This window comes from Macrobrachium rosenbergii, chromosome 22, assembly GCF_040412425.1.
Source record: "Macrobrachium rosenbergii isolate ZJJX-2024 chromosome 22, ASM4041242v1, whole genome shotgun sequence".
Taxonomy (NCBI): domain Eukaryota; kingdom Metazoa; phylum Arthropoda; class Malacostraca; order Decapoda; family Palaemonidae; genus Macrobrachium; species Macrobrachium rosenbergii.
The window spans coordinates 20,706,456-20,727,351 of NC_089762.1; the positions used below are offsets into that span (position 1 = coordinate 20,706,456).

Here is a 20,896-nt window from a genome sequence, read left to right on the forward strand (position 1 = left end):
TTATCCAGGCTTCGTAAGGCTTACTGAAGAAGCCTGGATTCGTCAGACAAGGTACCTAGGAGACTGTCATCATCCCTAGGGACCAGGCTCAGTCGGCTCTCCTGCGCACTCTGACGGAGTGGCAGGCAGTGAATACGAAATTGACCCCTTTCAAGGGCAATTTCACGATGTTCACCCTGGGAGAAGACCTTCCCACTCCTTGCATGGACAAAGTTGCTCTGGCTACGGCCCGAGCATGCTTTGACAGTAATCCCTTTCCTCAATTAAGGGAAACAGACCCTACTTCCCTGGTATTCCCAGGAAGTAATGAGTTCTGGGTGGACGCCCGTCCACTTTCACTGAAGGCAAGCTGGACCCTTTTGCGCTTCCACGCAGTTTAGTGAACAGCTCCCTAAGCTGCCGGAATCTTTGTTGAAGGCGGAGTTTGAGGCCCGGACTAAGTTAGCCCGGTCCTTGAGCTCCGGCTGTCTTACAGAAGCTACTGCCGCCTCCAGCTCGGACGAACCCTTTTTCCAGGTCCTAGCTAAGTCTTTCCTGGCTGGCTTCCAGTCAGACTTACATGAGTTTATTATGGCCAGACTGGAGTGCAGAAAATTTATTTTACTGACGCTACAATCCGCCACGAGCCTAACAAGCTCATTAAAAGCTCGATCTGGGGACCTAACCTCTTCCCTGAAGAAGAGGTTACATCTATCATGTCTGAGGCTACACGGCCAAGTCAGAGTCTGCGCGCTCGGTGGGGAATTCCCACTTATAAGCGCAAGACCCCAGAATCGGCCGGCCCCCAGACGAGAGGAGGCAAACGGTTCAGGAGACACAAGAGGCCCCATCAGGCGGTGGTTCAAGCCGTCCCGGTCTCGGCAGTGGCCCAGCCATCTACCTCTAAGGTCCCAACCCCAACAGTACGTGTTGGTCCAACCAGCTGCGCCCTCCTATGTATCCTCACCAGCATACAACCCTACATATGAGGGCCGTGGATTTTTCATGGCCTCAATAGGGTTGCAAGGGAGGAAGGGGCAAGGCCCCCCACAGAGGAAGGCCTAACACCACCCCAAGAGGAAGACCTGGACGTGGTAGGGGAACAAACCCGCTCCCTCCCACTGAGAGAACACAGGTAGGCGGTCGCCTGTATTGGTTCAGGGACCAATGGACCTTCAGCCCTTGGGCACACAGCATTGTGTCCAAGGACTGGGATGGAGCTGGATCAAGAATCCTCCCCCTCTAAACCAGATTTTACCAGCCACCCACATCAATCCTACAGGATTATGTAACAGAATTGCTCAACAAACGAGCAATAAAGAAAGCAAGGCACCTAAAGTTTCAAGGCAGGTTATTCACTGTTCCCAAAAAAGACTCCGATCAGCAAAGAGTGATCCTGGATCTGTCGCGTCTAAATCTCTACATAAAATGCGACAAGTTTCGCATGCTTACGGTAGCTCAGGTTCGGACTCTACTCCCGCGTGGAGCCGTCACCACCTCTATCGATCTTTCAGACGCTTATTATCACGTCCCGGTTGCGCGGAACTTCTCTCAGTTCCTCGGTTTCAGACTCGGGAATCAAGCCTACTCCTTCAGGGTCATGCCCTTCGGTCTGAACATTGCACCCAGGATATTCACCAAGCTGGCGGATACGGTAGTACAGCAGCTCCGGTCCCAAGGAATTTCCCTAGCAGCGTACCTGGACGATTGGATAATCTGGGCTCCAACTGTTCCGGAGTGTCAAAAAGCCACGTCCATAGTCACCAATTTCCTAGAGTCATTGGGTTTTCAGCTGAACAGAGAGAAGTCCTGCCTGACTCGGAGTCCGGTTTCAGTGGCTGGGTCTTCAGTGGGATCTGTCCTCCCACACGTTATCTCTCCCTCCTTCCAAGAGGAAAGAGATAGCATCTCTCACCAAGAGGTTTCTCAAAAATCCATCGGCATCCCGTCGGTCCCAAGAAAGAGTCCTTGGTCCCTTCAATTTGCCTCAGTGACAGACCTGCTCTTGAAAGCCAAATTAAAAGACATAAACAGAGTGTGGCGGAGTCGAGCAAACACCAAGCTCAGGGACAAGGTCTCCTCTATCCCTCGAATCTTAAGGACAAGACTGCGGCCTTGGACCACAGTCAGGGCCTGTCCAAAAACAGTTCCACTTCAATTTCCCCCTCCGGCACTAGTTATCCACACAGACGCTTCTCTAAGCGGCTGGGGGATATTCACCAAAACAGAAAGTACAAGGAACGTGGTCCACAATGTTTCAGCAGTTCCATATAAACACCCTGGAAGCCATGGCGGTCTTTCTAACGCTGAAGAAAATCCGCCCTCCCAATCGGATTCATATCAGGTTGGTGTTAGACAGCGCAGTGGTAGTTCATTGCATCAACAGGGGCGGCTCCAAATCAGGTCGAGTAAACCAAGTAATGGTAGCTATCTTCTCCCTGGCGAACAAGCACGGTTGGCACCTGTCAGCCACCCACCTAGCAGGAGTCCGGGAACGTGGTGGCGGATTCCTGTCCAGGACTACCCCATTGGAGACGGAGTGGTCCTGGATGCGGAATCTTTCAAATGGGTTTGCCGCCGGGTTCCGGGACCTCCAAGTGGATCTGTTCGCAACGGAGAGCAACTTCAAGCTCCCCTGTTACGTGGCCCCCAACCTGGACCCTCAGGCGACGCCACAGACGCAATGACAGTAGATTGGAACAATTGGGAGAGGATTTATCTGTTCCCTCCAATAAATTTACTGCTGAAAGTATTACACAAACTCAGGACATTCAAAGGTCAACCAGCCCTAATAGCCCCCTATTGGCCGAAGAGCAATTGGTTCCCTCTCCTTCAGGAACTGGGATTGCGGAGTCTTCGGATTCCCAAGCCCATTCTGACCCAGACAGTACAAACCAAGACTGTGTCAGCTTCCTCAAGGATTCAAAATGCCCTAGCTTTATGGACTTTATAAAGTTCGCAGCCCAAAAAGGAGCAAACATTGACCCTGTCAATACTCTGTTTTTAGAATCAGATAAAAGAGATTCTACTATTAGACAATATGACTCAGCAGTCAAAAAGTTAGCCTCCTTCCTGAAAGCATCTGAAGCCAAAATTATGATGACTAATTTAGGAGTTTCCTTCTTTAGGTCACTGTTTGAGAAAGGTCTGGCTCCCGCCACTATTACCACAGTCAAGTCGGCATTGAAGAAAGTATTTCTTACGGCTTTAAAATCGACCTTACAGATTCCTATTTTTCATCCATCCCCAGAGCATGCGCTCGTCTGAGACCAGTATCACGCCCACATTCTGTTACTTGGTTTCTCAATGACGTCCTTAAGTTAGCATCAGAGTTGGATAACTCCCATTGCTCTTATCAGGATCTGTTAAGGAAAACCTTATTTCTAATTAGTTTGGCTTCAGGTGCTAGAATCTCAGAGCTGTCAGCTCTAACTAGAGGTGATAATTTTGTTAACTTCCTCCCATCCGGAGAAGTCCTCCTTTCCCCTGACCCTAGATTTTTAGCTAAGAACGAAGACCCACAGGACAGGTGGTCTCCTTGGAAGGTGGTGCCCCTTCCTCAAGATCAATCTTTATGTCCAGTCTATACACTTAAATCTTACCTTTCAAGAACTCCACAGAGTAAGTCGGGTCCTCTTTTTATCAGGGAGAAAGGTGGTACTCTTTCTCTTAATGGTATAAGGCAACAAATTCTGTATTTCATTAAACAAGCCAACCCAGATTCAGTTCCTAAAGTTCATGATATTCGAGCAGTGGCTACTTCCATTAATTACTTTCATAATATGGACTTTTCAGAGTTATCAAAATATACGGGTTGGAAATCACCTCTAGTGTTTAAACGCCACTATTTAAAATCACTCGAAGCCCTGAAATTTTCTACTATAGCAGTGGGAAGTGTCATCTCCCCACCTTAAATAATCATATCCTTTCCTTTTCCCCCGCCCGCCTACCTCATTTGCTTCTCTGCTTATTCTCCTGGTTGTTTATGCCTCACTGCCTAGCCCCTCATATTGATATAATTGTATCTGCTGATGGAAAAGTGTAATCTGACTAGCCATAATTGTTTTTTCTTATGGGGTACTGGAAGGTTTTTATTTGGCTCCACGTACCCCAGACATTTGTGTGTGTTAAATTCATTGTCTTGTCTCTTACGTGTTTAGCCTAAGTTTACATGTATAGTTTTAAGGTTGTTTTTGCTTGTTCTGTGCACATTTCATGTTTCACTACTTTTTAAGTAATTTTAAGGTTTTTGAGGTTTTCCCCATCATACCGGGGACCTCCCATTGTTTTGTAGTGCTAAGTTTGTTGGTGTGCCTTAGAATTAAGATACCTTACTTTTAAGTATTCTTGCTTCATGAAAGAGATTGCTTAATTAAAATTATTTTGTTAAAGTTTTGCTTTTTCTTCAGATTACCCTCCATTTTTTTCCAGTAGTTGCAGCCTTAGCATGTCGATTTTGGCATGACACGGGACTGGACTCAGAAAAGGGATTTTGACAGAGGAAAAATCTATTTCTGAGGAAGGTCCCGTGTCACCCGGTGACCCTCCCCTGTCTGGTCTAGTACTCCCCTCCCCTACTTGCACATGCCAAGTCTGGGGTTAGTGCTAGCATGGAATGAAGTAGGTGGCGCTGGTGTCGCCGTCCTGGCGGGTGTTGAGTGTGGGGCTGTAACGGCTCACCGCTCTTTTTAGGGGGTTTTGATAGGAGAGATCTTTCGAGTATATTTCCGTGGTAGTGGTATTTCACTCACCCTTCATTATACCGATGTCTTCTAAAGACGATCGACTGGGGTAGTAACCCCAGCTTTCCTGAAAGCTCTTTTTCTCTGGTATATCTAGCATTGTTATACCTAGAAATTGTGCTGTAATGGAATTTCACCGGGTGACACGGGACCTTCCTCAGAAATAGATTTTTCCTCTGTCAAAATCCCTTTATTGCATGTATTTCACTGCCACTTTTTCATGGAAAGACTAAAGAATTTTTATTATAAACTTTACTTTATTCATTCTAAATAAAAAGATTGAATTGTCTATACCTTTATTATCAAACAGTGCTATGTGCCATGGGCTGGATGCCTAGGCTAACTCTGTTGGACTTACAAGCAAACTGAACTTACTAACAAGTATTTAGAACAGAACTCATTTTTGTGAAGAGGATTACCTGTACCGTGCGGATTCCTTAGACTTTTCCTCGGTAGACAAAAAATTTTATATGCTCTCAGTGGGCTGGTGCATTTGCATATTGCTAACCCACATTGCCACTGTCCCTACTCTTGTGCATCTGTTTGACTAGTTTGCTACTCAGGCTTCCCCAAAGTTTTGGATTGTTCAGGACCATCTTTCTTGCATTCCCATCCCCACTCGTTTAGCCTATCAATAGTTTTTATTTCGACAGGGAGCAATATATGAAATTTTCCAGGAGCACCAATAGCAACATTTCTGCTTCCTTCCAATGTTACCACAAGCTTTGCTTCTCTGGTGGTTGACTTTTCTTTTGTGAAGGTTAGCCATTTCCCAACACAATCTTTTGCTGCTGGGGATGAGCTGCAATCTTCCAACAAATGTGCCTGATGCTCCATGCATTTTAGTGCCAAGGACTTCTTCTTTTTCTGTGCTCCATAAGCATGTGAAAGAGGGCCTGCATAATCATCTGGCTGGGACATCTTTGCCATCCTTCCCAGCCCACTGAGATGCAAAGTCTTGCTTCTCTATGCAGCAAGCAGTCGCCTTCTCTGGGGACCCTTCATTCACAAAATTGTGGCAAACATTCATGATGTTGACCAGAGCTGCTTGATTTTTCTTGACTTAACTGTTCTTCTGGCTCCAGCAGCACACATGGTACTGATGCCTAAAAGACCTTCTGGTACAGTAATTTCATGGCCTCTAACCATCATACATCTAAGCCACCCATCTGTTTCCAGTCACAAACCTGCATACCCCCTCCATAGCCACATCTTTGACTCCAGCGGCAAGGCCGCCAAGACCTTTGCACGTATAACCAGTCCTCTGCTTCAGGAATTCACCACTGCAGACAGCCATGCCACAGCCACAAACCCATAAAGACCCCAAGTGAAAGTAAGGTTTGCTGTCCTTTGTCAGCTCCTGTAACTCACAACAGGGATCCAACAATTCACACAACTCTCAGTAAGGACTCCATCAACTCAACCAAGGTTCACATGGTTGATGATTTGGATGACAACTGTACCAGCATTCCTGCCAATCAAAAAAAAATCGATTCCTTTGGTGAGCTTACAGACTGGATCTGAAGGATCTTCAAACCTCAGAGACACCAAAAAACTACAAAGATGTTATCCACAACTGTGCCTAATGTGTACTCTAAGAAGTCCAAATAAGAAGTTCCCTTTGAGTTTCACCTACTAACTGCCAGTGTAACTTGGGACAGTCTCTCAGACATGATGAATTGTATGGTGGGCAGGGGATCTTCTAAAGGCTACAAGACCATGGTGTCATTGTAGCTATCCTTCCTTCCTGGCTTAAAGACTTCCAAGTGACTTCGGAAATGAAAGCTCTTACTCTGGAGTCTATGTCAGACTGAGACTGACAGGAGAGTATGTTTTTTATGAGAATTCTTAGCTGGTAATCGTGGGTAAAAGGGGTCTCCTGCATCATTTCTTTTTGATAACTGCAAGCCTTCCAACATCTCCAAGGCCCAGCATTTTGTTGCCTAACTAGAAGAGCCAAATGCTTGGCCTCTTTCATTACGGATGATTATCTATCTTCTGACCACTATCCCGTCCATGTTGGCTGCAGTTCTGATGAGCCCTTAAAACTGACTGCCCTTTAATATTAAGGAACTCAAAGCGGTCAGTATTAAGGACTCTTATTTGTTCCCTGTTTATATTATAAGAGGCATCATGAGGGACCAGGCTCTGCAACTATCTGGGTAGTTATGAAGAATATGAGCACCTCAATGTCTTTTTGATGACAATAAAAGATGCCAAGAGGAGGGGGTTAACAAAAGAATTAGACCTAACAGACTGCAATCAAAAGTTCCCTGCCTTTAATTCCACTCAAGTTTCTTTCATTCAGAGGTCAGAAGTCACCCTTTCAGCCAAGCACAGGAGGAAGGTTCAGTGCCAAGTTTCACAGGAAAGATGGGAGAAAATAAAACCTGTCACAACCTTTGGTTTAGTCCAACTACGGTGGGTCTCATCTCTAAAAATCTTTAAGCTGTGGTAGGAAATCGGAGAAAACTTCTGAGCCTTAATAACTTGCAAGAATATTATTGCCTGCCCTTCCTGGAGACAGACCCTCCAATTTTATCTCACCCAATAGCCTTGGAAAAGTTTCATGACCTAGTCAACAAGTTTCAACCCTGTGCTTTTGTTCTGCCATAGCATCTCAGATCTTCATAGGGGTTCTTGCATCAGTTGCCTGGAGGTTTGCAGGCAAAACATTAACCTCTGCTGCTGGTATTTAGGTAATTGGCTCTTCAAGGCTCTGGCAAAAGACCTTAGTCAGCATCTCTGCAGGTTACTATAGTACATTCACATCAGCTGTGCATTTGGTGCCTAGCGCTGTCCCTTACGACGTTCCTGATTGGCTAGTGGTCAGCCAATCACAGCGCTGGAAAATGGCCAGTGCACTGCAGTCTCTCTCAAAGCTCAGGAGAGTGAACATCGCTTCGAGACCTGAGGAACATGTCTTTCAAAAGTTATAACTTTATTTAAACCCCAGTTTTACCCAAAGAATAGTACTGTTTCCCAGTTTCATCACTAAACATGTCAAGCCAATGGTTGAAGGATTATAATGATATATGAATTATTTACTTCAATAAACTTAATGGTAAGATATTTGGTAGTGAAATAAACAAGAAATTTTTAAAGATAAAATGTATTCTTTCATTCTTACATGGCATCGCAGTGCATTCATCATTTATCGTCTTGTGTCTCATAAAATTTTGTAGCTTAAATGTCTATGGCCGTCCGAATAAAGAGGTAACTTCTCTACGTGGGTGCGACCAGCTGCACTTGACAGTAGGCCTACGGTAGCGCCCTATCAGGGGCCACGATACGGAAAACAATTAAAATGAATAATTATAGACTACATACATATGTAGATACATAGAAAAGTATGGTATGTGTATGTAACTTTTTTTGTAGGGGGGCAAGGAGGCTCACAATATTAGTCGTGTAGCTGATTGCAGACGGCCATAGACGAGTCATTACATAATCCTACCCTCGTTTATTAAACTAGAATGCAAGATCTGACATACAAGCGTCATTCAAGTATGGCCCCAAATAACAACAAGCGAAAGCAAGAGATTCCTCTAGAAGTAGGCCAAAGGAATGTGTAAAGAGCTGGCTGGTTGCCCAGGGTAGGCTATAGTCTGCGTGCATCCTGGCACATTTTTAATATTCTTAATCGCTTGTTATTTTCATATTGATTGATAGCCCTACCTATACTTTTTAGGTAGCATTGCCATCCATGACATTTAAGCTACAAAATTTTATGAGACACAAGACGATAAATGATGAATGCACTGTGATGCCATGTAAGGAATAAAAGAATACATTTTATCTTTAAAAATTTCTTGTTTATTTCACTACCGAATATCTTACCATTAAGTTTATTGATGTAAATAATTCATATATCATTATAATTCTTCAACCATTGGCTTGACATGTTTAGTGATGAATTGGGAAACACTACAATTCTTTGGGTAAAACTGAGGTTTAAATAAAGTTACAACTTTTGAAAGACATGTTCCCCAGGTCTCAAAGCGATGTTCACTCTCCTGAGCTTTGAGAGAGACTGCAGTGCACTGGCCATTTTCCAGCTCTGTGATTGGCTGACCACTAGCCAATCAGGAACGTCGTAAGGGACGGCGCTAAGCACCAAATGCATGGCTGATGTGAATGTACTATAGTCAGGGTCTCAGCTAACTTGCATAATTGTGATCTAGAACCATCAATGATGGCCACATACCTTGGTATGTAGACAAGACACTAATGAGTGCACTGGTTCACTTGAAGAAAAAGAAGTTTCAGAGGTTGTGCTCAAAGACCCAGAAGTTTCTTCAGCGCCTAGTTCTCAGGCTTGTTATCCTTCTTTACCATGCAATGAATGGTATAATTTATTTACTAGCAAAGTTATCACTGTTTTTCTATACTTCCTCTGCATAGTCATCAATGATGCACATTACTTATCCAATTTAATATCGAGAAATGATCAAGAATACCCTGAACACTGTGGCTCTTCATTTCATCCAACAGCATCCTATAAGGAACAGCTGAGTCGTACACTGCCCCCGCAACCTTGGCAAAGTATTCAGCATTGGGATCCATCTCCTTGAAAAATACAAGGGCTTCCTAAATGTGCACAAGGGCCTACTGCATCTTACTGATGATAGTGTTATGGTTCTGGTTTTTATGTTTGCTCCTCTTTGTGGCACTAGTGCTTATGAAGCTCCAACAACTCCTCATTTGTCAGTGGCTGCCTGTTTGCCTTAGATAACAAAACAAAATCCTCTTTCTCATACATTTTTTTACTTATTCCTTGATGTCATTAAGGCTTTGTTCATTTCCACCTCAGCATGATCCCTGAAATTAAAAGCACATCTTCCATAGACCTCCCACATCTGTGGTTGAAATTCCATTCCACACTGCATTTATATTCAGGACTGCCTTGTAGATTCATACCACTTCCAAAAGCTGCAGACTGTAAATTAACTATTCAGAGCGATTGCATCTACAGCCTACTAAGTGTTAACTTAAATTAGTGGGGTTTGAAGATGGCAATGATCCCCTAGTCCATTAGTTGCCAGAGTTGGTGTCAGAAGAAAAGTCAATAAGAGAGATGTGTTATGAGAAAGGATGAAAATTTAAGAGGTTTTTCGGGTGGCCAAGAGCACAGTCTAAAATTGGACAATCTTCAAGCGAACGTCCTTGTCTTTACAATACTTCAGTACTCCTGATATAAAATGTTTGAAGAACAAATTCTCAAAAAAAAAATAATGACCATCACCCAAGCCTTGGGATGTGACAGCCATAAAACTGGGAGAGAGGCCTTTAGAACATTTTTCAGTGCTTGAGGATTCTCCACATTATACGCCTTAATGAACAACTGCCTCCCAACATAAGGGTCAAACAGTTTATTTCAACCTCAAAGCCTGACATAACCTTCTCCTCCATGTATATCAATGAACAATCTGTCTTTTTCTTCAAGTAAAGAATGGAGTCATCCACAGTGAATGTCTGTTCTGGAAGAAACTGCTGCTCTTCAATAACCTTGGCCAATGCAGCAGGAAATTCAGTTGATGCTACTTCATCATCTGATGCACTTTCATCTTGAATCCTGATGTTTTGAAGATTGCATTGCTGCTCTGATAGCATAAACCATCCTGAACTTCACACACACACAAACATACACACACAATATATATATATTATATATATATAACCATTCATTTATAACTAACTAACTTACAAAGCCTTTGCTTCTATTAAAAATTATTTCAGTTATCTATACTGTAGTGGGATAGTAAAACTAAGTTCACATAGTGATTAACCCTATGGAAAACACTACAATTATTACCAAATATTTCAATTTTGAGAATATGTTCACAGAGCATGAAAATGTAATGGCCAAAACTTAAGTGAAACCTGATGAACGATATCACATAAGAAACAAGAAAGAAAAATGACTAACCTTTGCTCCAGGTGTTTCACGAAACACCCTAAACATGGCTATTTCAGCTGCTATTGTTTTTCCAGAACCAGTTGGAGCACCCAGCAAAACATTGTTATCGGTATGATACAAACAATGGAAAAGCTGTGTCTGAATAGGGTTGAAATGCGTGAACCTGTAGAGCATTTCTAACTCTGCGTTGTTCAATGCAGTGACTGGAAGTGGCCTCAGATCAAGTAAATCTGCAAAATAAAACAAACATTGCATTTTACCAAAATGTAAGGAAATTTAGGAGAATACACCTACCAAACTAAAGCACTAAGAAAAACTTAAATAGAAAGAATACCAAACCCAAGAACCTTATATAGACTTCTCAAGGAATCCTTATGCAATCTAGTTAAGGTTTCCAGACCCACAGAATGGTAAAATGGCATACTTGCATTCCTTATCTCCATAAGTCAGCAGAGAGGGAGAGAGAGCAAGGTGGAGGCCAGACTGAATGCAAATAGTTAATACTTTGGGATTCTGAAAGCACGTTGACACATCATTTGCATGAATGTTGCAATTCAAATAGTGTACAGTAAAAACCTTATGTTAAAGTGTTACCCAGTGGTCTCATTCAAGTCCTTGGTGGATCCTTAAGTACTAGTATAAATTTAATAAAAGTGAATAAAGTATAAAGAAAAAATGAATAAACTTTTGAATGCTGAAAATACATACAAAGAACAGTGTGATCAGTAATTTCTTTATAAATGTTATTGAGCTACAAAAAGGAAATGGAAAATGAAATGCTAATAAAAAGTTGTGTGTGTGACCTCCTCTGTTACTACTGTATATGTATGAAACAATAAATTTTTCACAAAATAAATGTTCCCCCTTGGCAAATACATACATATTGTAACCAATATACGCTGCTCCCATCTCTGTTCTTTTAACATAGGGATCAGATGGCAATCCACTAGGGGGTGGTGCCCCATACCCGATGATAGTTGGAGTGAGACGAGAGTTTTGGGTGTATCTTGGCGAAAGGGTCCAGTCAGGTAGTCAGATTACAGGATTTCTTGGGGAATAGGCACACTAGTAGTCACTTTATATCCTTGTCCTAAGACCTATATCCCTATGCTTTTGCTAGTTCTCAACTGTTTTCCAGGACAGCTGGGCGACCACTCCTTGAGACTTGCCACTTCCATGGCTTGTGGGCCTGTAGATGACCAACAAGCCCAAAGAGAGGACCGAGCCACTGAGAGAAGTCAGTTCCTGCTCAGTCATACTGGAGGCAAGACCTCTGCCTGCTAAGTCCCAAATCTCGGGCCGTAACTTTTGGTGCTCTGCCACTAACTGGTAAAGGGAGTCCCTTCAGCTGTTAATGGAAGACCATGGATCATCTAATTATCCTAGCAAAGTGCACTTGTTATCGGGATTACCAGGTAAGTCTGAAATTAGCAACTGAGTTCCAGTATAGTGTTCCTCTCACTAAATCTCTCATTTCAATTTTCCACTAAATTCATTGCCCAAGTAAATCCTTGCTGATATCTATGAATTACTAGTGTGTGTATTCCCCATAAGAATTAAGTTATTGTTGAAATAATCCTTTGCTCAGTGACATAGAGTTAATGAACTCTACATGGTGATATATTACTGCAAGTAAGAGAATCTTCCATGCATGAATTCTTATCTGGGAAATCTATTTCCAGAGACATGTTATCTTGTCCCCTCGTATTTCTGCCACCGACCTACCTGTGAGAAGTTGTCTTAGAAGATAATTAATTCAACCTTGCTACAAGCAAGACACCTGCTTCTGCAACTGTTTGCAAGATATGGCTTTTGTATTCACGAGCCAAGGACTCCTGTTTGTGTTATTACTATGTAAATATTACCCTTCTTTCTGGAAGCCAATTAACTGGGAATTGTCTTAATTTTACATTGCATTTGTTCTGCTGGATTGCATACCAGTCATGATTTATTTCCCCTGCTTGAACTGTGTGAAATAAAGTAATGTACTGTATTGTAACTAAGGCTTTCATGGTGGCCTTCCTATTGTTTTAGAGGTAACACTAAGGTAAGTCATCTTGGGTGTTGCATTTTTATTATATATTTGGTTCTAGGTAAGTTGCCCTCAAACTAATAACAAATTCAATATTCATTCATCCTGCATCCTCAGACAAATATATATATAATTTATAATCCATCTATGTGTGTATATATTATATATATATAAATTATATACACACACACACACACACATATATATATATATATATATATATATATATATATATATATATATATATATATATATATATATATATATATATATATATATATATATATATATATATATATAATATTATAAGGTTAGCTCTTTACAATTGCTTTTGAAATAATATATTTTCATACATGTTAACTGAAGGAGAATTTTTAGTTGATAATATAAAAATTCCCTAAGGTTAACATATATGAAAATATATCATTTCCGAGGTAGAGCGAATTGGATATTAAAGGACATTTGTAGCTTAATGCTTGTACAGTAATACCTCAAACTTGCGCGATTTGAGTTGCACGAATTCACAGACGCACAAATTTTTCATTGGAACCTAACTAATGGTCATACACAAGTTTTTCACAGACATGCGAACATTTCCGAACACTGAGAAACCCTGCAAAACTGTTTGTTTAATTTTCTTATGTAATTTATAAGTTTTTAAGCTCTTGTGTGTAAATTAAATAACATTAAATATTATTATAAGAAATAATTTCTCTCTCTCTCTCTCTCTCTCTTTTAGCGAGATGAATTTTTATGGTACATGTTATACAGGTATGTTTATTTGTATGATAAATAAACTTTTTACGTAATAATAATAATAAGTACTAATTTTCAAATTAAATAATAATAATAATTAATAAAATTAAATAATAGTAATAATAAAATAGTAGTAATAATAATAATAATAATAATAATAATAATAATAATAATAAAACTGTAATACAAAATTCATATTATCTTGAACAAACAAATTCTTCCCTCATCTTTTGTAAGAAGGTGGAAGGCAAAAGCTGTCAGACATGTCATTTAACATGACAAGAATGGGAGTGTTGCTAATCAGTGGTCAAATTTTTCTTGTAATTCTCTCTCTCTCTCTCTCTCCCTCTCTCGTGTGTATGTCTGTAATAATTCATGAAAAATTTCACTCTCTTAAGTAAGGACAACTGTTCTCTCTCTCTCTCTCTCTCTCTCTCTCTCTCTCTCTCTCTCTCTCTCTCTCTCTCTCTCTCTCGTTCAAAGTTAGCCAACCTACGTATTACAGCACTGTTTCTCTGTATGTCTTTAACTGTACAGTAGATAATTTTGAATTGATCTAATTTTACCTGTACTGTTTACAAACTGTAAATGCACAGTTCTAAAACACAGAGGCATAGAGCATTTTAGAACAAAGAGAAAGTGACAGAACAAAAATAGATTGGTGGAATGGGGGAGAGAGTCACACACACTATATTCTTAAGCCAACCATTTATTTCTTTTTTTAAGGGTAATGTATTAAGCTAACTCTCTCTCTCTCTCTCGTGTTATTCTCTCAATCTCCGTAATAATTGATAAATAATTTCACTCTCTTAAGTAAGGACAACCCTTGAACCATGCGATTCTTTACTGTTCGTGTTGGTTCTCTCTCTCTCTCTCTCTCTCTCTCTCTCTCTCTCTCTCTCTCTCTCTCTCTCATAGTTAGCGCTCACACATTTTTGCTACTTATTAATTCTCTGTATGTCTTTACCTGTACAGTAGATAGTTTAAATTGATCTAATTTGACCTGTATCGTCTACGAAGTGTAAATGCACTAGTGTTGCAAATACGTTCTAAAACATAGAGACATAATAACTACGAGTTGTATTAGTCAAAATATAAAACACTGTTTGTTCATGAAAAAGCATTTCAGAACAAAGAGAAAGACACGCAGAATAAAGTTGTTAAAAAGAGGTTGACACGATTCTAAAAATAGATTGGTTGGGAGAGAGAGAGAGAGAGAGAGAGAGAGAGAGAGAGAGAGAGAGAGAGAGAGAGAGAGAGAGAGAGAGAGAGAGAGAGAGAGAGAGAAATTCTCTTACAACTCTCAATTTTTATGTAAACCATTTATTTCTCTTTTTTAAGGGTAATAAGCTAACTTTTAAATGAAATTACAGTAACTTCAATTTAATGAAATTGAAGTTACTGTAATTTCATTAAGTTTAACTTAATAATTTGGGAGCATGATTAGTGTTTAAACTTTAGAAATAAGCATTTATTAGCATTTTTAGAGACCATGCCAAACTTACGTGAAAACTCACTCTGGAACCGAACCTCGCAGAAGTTCAGAGTATGACTGTATATGAATCACAGTGATGTGATAAAATTTATATATATTATATATATATATATATATATATATATATATATATATATATATATACACATATATATATATACATATACATACAGGCTGTCCCTGGTTTACAACAGGTCCGGCTTACAACGTTACGACATTTTCAGATATATTCATCAGAAATTATTTTCCGGTTTAAGATGCATGTTCCATGGTTACGACACACCATACGCCCGATCTGATGGAAGAAATATGGCTTTAAAATGGCAGAATATAATCAAATTTGGAGGTATTTTTGATGGAAAACTCAATAAAAATACAGTTTACCTCGTTTTCAATACACCCAGAGCATTTAAAGTGATGTTTTCTTCGAAGTTTTTTATGATTTTCGACAATTTTTCGGTTTACGACGATTTTCAGCTTACAACATGGCATAAGAGTGGAATCCCGTCATAAACTGGGGACTGCCTGTATGTGTGTGTATATATATATATATATATATATATATATATATATATATATATATATATATATATATATATATATATATATATATATATATATATATATATATATATATATATATATATATATAGTATATATATATATATATATATATGGCAGTCCCCAGTTTACGATGGGGTTGCGTTCTGATGACACGTTGTAAGCCAAAAATCATTGTAAACCAGCAAAATCGTTGAAAATCGTAAGAAAACCTTACTTTTAATCCTTTAAGTAACCTTTTGGGCATCTTGAAAATGACATAACCTGCATTTTTAATGAGTCTTTCATAAACAGCCCTCCTAAATTTTACCATTCTACTGTTTTGAAGCCAGAGAGAGAGAGAGAGAGAGAGAGAGAGAGAGAGAGAGAGAGAGAGAGAGAGAGAGAGAGAGAGACCCTCACCACTTATCTACCACAAAAAGACTTGGAATTTCACAGAACTACATTGCTCTCCCATTTTTACTTTAAGTATCATCCTACATCAAATATAGCTTAAATTATTATCCTGTTACTACTGTATTAATCTTTGAAATTATATTATTAATATCTTTTCAAAGTCATCTTAAACACTAGTACCCTTTTCCAACCAGAGAGAGAGAGAGAGAGAGAGAGAGAGAGAGAAATGAATTACCACTACGACTTACATTCAGCCATTCTTGTGCTGGCACAAGAGAGAGAGAGAGAGAGAGAGAGAGAGAGAGAGAGAGAGAGAGAGAGAGTTTATCTCTTTAATCTCTTGAGGAATGTTAATCCATTTCTCTTTACTGCGACCGACAACAAAAAATTGTTTTTTTCTTTGTCGTCCAAAGATGTAGGCTACTACTACTTTTACTAAGCACTTTTAAAGCACCATGAACACACACACACACACACGCAGTGTGCATAGGCAAAGAGACTCAAATTAGTAGTATCTTTTCCTGTGAGAGTGAAGAGCTGAACTTAGTATCGATTTATAATATATCTATCCATTTCTCATTCTGTAATTTCAGTATATTAATGTATTATTATTATTTAATCTTATTAACTCTTTCCTGTCCAATTGACGTAATATTACGCAATAACCCCCTACCCCCTTCTTTTCTGACTGACGTAATTTTACGTAAAATTTACCGACATTTTTCGCACGTGTGGTAGGGGTAAATTTCTTTTATTTTCGAACAGTTGGTGGTTTCCATAGGCTAAAGCATACCTTGGACCGTGTAACTCAGGCATCAATACGCCAGGCAAGCAGTCCCTATACTGCGCATGCGCAAATCCCTGGCATAGTAAATTTCTCACAATGAAATCAGCTGATCCTACCCACGTTTCTCTCTCGTATCTTACATTTTTTTTATAAAATGTAGGATTACATTATTGGAAACACTCTGTTTCGTACCCTCTATTTTCTATAAATTTTTTAGTTCCTCTACTGTGCATGCGCAAATCCATGGCGTAGTAAAATTCTCACAATGACATCAGCTGATCCCACCCACGCAGGCCTGGCAGGCCACACTTCTGTCAGAGACCATGCGTACGAGGTTGGGTAAACACGTGTGGCTGTTTACATACAGCGACGTCAATCGAGAACAGTTTCCAACATGCTTTCGCAAAGTTTTTACGGTAAAACTAGCGGAAAACGCGTTAGTGCATCACATAAAGAGACGTCTGGATTTTAGGCAGGGCTCTGAAACTCATTTTTCATTATCATATATATGGATATTTAGAGAATTTTGTTGGCTTTCTCATAAAAAATAATTCATTCACCTAACTGTTATTGCTTTTCAGCTACGAACGATAATGTTGACAATGGTAACATTTTTTTTCGTTTCGAACAGCTTATAACATCAAAATGAAACTGTTGCCGTTACCAAAGCCATTTTTCTTGACTCTCACTTTATTCAACCTTTCCTCTACATTTTTGTATATTTACAAAGTAATTTCTATGAAAAACATCCGAGCTAGGGCTCTTCAAAAAAAATGTCTAGCGATAATTCTCACCGTATGCCGGGCAGCGCGCTCTGTTTCTTACCCTATTTTCTATCAATTTTTCACCAACTGGACTTATTCGTTTTTCATTCTTTTATATGTCGATATTTAGAGAATTTTGCTGGCTTTCTCATAAAAAATAATTCATTCGCCTAACTGTTATAGTTTTTGAGCTACGAACAATAATGTTGACAACGGTAACTTTTTTTTTCGTTGATCAACTTATAACGCCAAAATGATACTGTTGCCATTACCAAAGTCATTTTTTTTAACTCTCCCTTTATTCTTCAACTTTTCCTCTACATTTTTGTATATTTACAAAGTAATTTCTATGAAAAATAACCGAGATAGGGCTCTTCAAAAAAGATTTTTTTGTAGCGATAATTCTCACCATATGCTGGGCATAGCGCTCTGTTTCTTACTCTCTTTTCTATCAATTTTTTCACCAACTGGACTTATTCGTTTTTCATTCTTTTATATGTCAATATTTAGAGAATTGTGTTTGCTTTTTCATAAAAAGTAATTCATTCGCCTAACTGTTATAGCTTTTGAGCTACGAACGATAATGTTGACAACGGTAACATTTTTTTTCGTTTCGATCAATTTATAACGTCAAAATGAAACTGTTGCCGTTACCAAAGCCATTTTTCTTGACTTTCCCTTTATTCTTCAACTTTTCCTCTACATTTTCGTATATTTACAAAGTAATTTCTATGAAAAATAACCGAGATAGGGCTCTTCAAAAAAAATTTTTCTAGCGATAATCCTCACCATAGGCGGGCAGAGCGCTCTGTTTCTCACCCTCTTTTCTATCAATTTTTTCACCAACTGGACTTATTCGTTTTCCATTGTTTTATATGTCAATATTTAGGGAATTTTGTTGGCTTTCTCATAAAAAATAATTCATTCGTCTGAATTCCATAGTTTTTGGGTTACGAACGAAAATATAAAAATAAGTAAAGAATTTCTTTTTTTTTTTCGTTAAATAACTCACATTTTTTTGTATTTAGAGGGCTGGGACTCTTATTCTGACTATTCCACCATAAAATATAAACATTTAGAAAAAAGGACAGCAAAATGAATGTTGTTGGCATAAAATTTCTATTTTTGCTGAATTTTCGAAACAATTATTTTTTCGCACTGTCGAGCGCTCCCAGACACATTGGGGCTCATGTACCCTCAGTGATGTGATAACTAAGCAGATAGGAAAGGGTTAATATTTGAAAATTATCACTTACTATTAGGTAAGTAATTTATATATCATAAAAACATAGTTAGTTGTCCTCTCCCACAAATTTGTTAGAAAAATCTTATGCAGTCATTCTCTCTCTCACGCCGGAGAGAGAGAGAAAAAAATACTACGCACCCTCTTTATAGTATATGCAAAGCCCGTGAGGTACAAGCTTTGTGATTGGTTACAATCCCACCCTTCCTGCCAATAGCATGTCATCAGGAAGGGCAGGAAGGGGAAGAGGGGGTTGTTATAAGTTGTTATTGGCTACTGTCAGTCCTGCCAGCCAATAGCGTATCGTCCTGGAGAGAAGGGGTTGCTACGAGCTCTGTTATTGGCTACTTCTAATCCCCCAAGCCGGTATCGTCATAAGCCTACGTCAAAGCAATAAAAAAAATTGTCACACAAGCGATGATGGGATTTTAGTATATTTTTACGTTTATATACAGTAATCGATATTTCTTTGAAGGATATATGCAGTACAGAAAGAGATATGGGTGGTTGGCCTTACTTATATCTCAGAAGTGAAATTATTCGTGAATTATGAGAGAGAGAGAGAGAGAGAGAGAGAGAGAGAGAGAGAGAGAGAGAGAGAGAGAGAGAGAGAGAGAGAGAGAGAGAGAGAGAGAGAGAGAGGGGGGATGAAGTGATTATACATCAGTAAGCAGTTTTATGATTTCTCGGAATTTTGATTTAACTTTTATCGATACTTTGCAGTGGTTACTTAATATTAATATTTTAAAATTAGTGAATAATTTTTTCATCATAAAAAATGTATTCAGTTATGAAAATAAAATAAAAATCAGTAATTAGTGAATATTGCTCTATGAAAAAATCGAATCCTGAATGTAAATTTTCTTCCATCGTATCTGTTTGGATACTGTTCATCCCACGTCGGACTGGCGAGTCATCCCAAACTTTAATTTTAACTCTGGGTGTCTTGAAAACAAGAATCATTTAAGAAAACTTTAATTTTAATCCTTTGGGCATATTTCTTCCGATCATTGTCTTGGCATAAACCTGAAAACAACGTAAGAAAACCTCCTGCTTTTTTACAATGAAAACAAGTTTTTCATGAAGCTGAGTTTTAAAAATCCTCCAAATATTGACCATTCTGCTGTTTTGGATGCATATTTTCTTCCGAAATCATTGTCAGACTGGCATCATTGAGTTTTTCAACAGAAAATACCATTCTGGGAGCCAACTTCTTCTGTCAATCGTAAGAAAAACATGAGTTTATAATTTTTTTACATTTCCTAAACTCAGGGTGTCTTGAAAACAACGAATCCTGCATTTATATTGAGTTTTTCATAATAAAAACCACTGGGCCAAATATTGACCATTCTGCTGTTTTGGATACATATTTCTTCCAATTGTTGTCGGAGTGAATAAGATAGCGTCATCTGAAATACCTTCAAAAATCAGGTCTCTAAAAACCTTTCTTTTAATTCTTTGGGTGCCTCTTGAAAACAATTTCCTGCATAGACAACATTTCAGATTTTTTCAGACAGAAATCCCTCCACGTGGAACAAAATTGACCATTCTGGAGCCATACTTCTTCTGTCAGACCAAGGCGTTGCTTTACTTCCCGACTCAGCAATAAACCTGGACAACATGAGTTGTAACATCAACACACAATCACGTGTGGAACAGAAATAATTTTTTTATAAACATTTGCGTTACCCACTGGGCCATACAAGTCTAAAAGAAGTTGGAAAACTCAGAACGAATTACCTGGGCAAGTAACTGCTTGCATACCAGCTCCTAGTTTTCCCCAACTTCCCGACTCACAATGACCAATAGACAACATTTCATTCGAATTATCCTTTCTGAGTGAATAAGATAGAAACAGGAGACAATCTGTATATATATTATATATATAGGTGGATATTTTATATATATATAATGCAATATATATATATATATATATATATATATACATGGCAGTTCCTCTTGCTTTTACAACGTGAGGGGTTCCCGATTGTTTACGATTTCTATCTTCATAAACCGAAAATCGGTCATTGCTGAGTCGGGAAGTTGGGGAAAACCGAAAAATCGTCGAAAATTGCCAAAAATCCTAAGAAAACCTTACTTTTAATGCTTTGGGTGCATTGAAAGCGATGTAAACTGCAAGCATTTTTATTGAGTTTGTCATAAACAAACCTCCAAATTTTGATTATCCTGTCATTTTGTTCCAGCCATATTTTCTTCCGTC

The 20,896-nt window shown here is 39.1% G+C and overlaps 1 protein-coding gene across 3 annotated transcripts in view; it reads right to left on the minus strand.

Moving 5' to 3' along the window:
• obe (obelus) overlaps positions 1–20,896 on the minus strand; it is a 437,154-nt gene that overhangs the window by 162,127 nt on the left and 254,131 nt on the right. For all 3 annotated transcript variants that reach the window (XM_067124317.1, XM_067124318.1, XM_067124319.1), the window contains exon 27: positions 10,651–10,871. In XM_067124317.1, the coding sequence (XP_066980418.1) occupies positions 10,651–10,871 (221 nt within the window). The remainder of the gene's footprint in view (positions 1–10,650; positions 10,872–20,896) is intronic.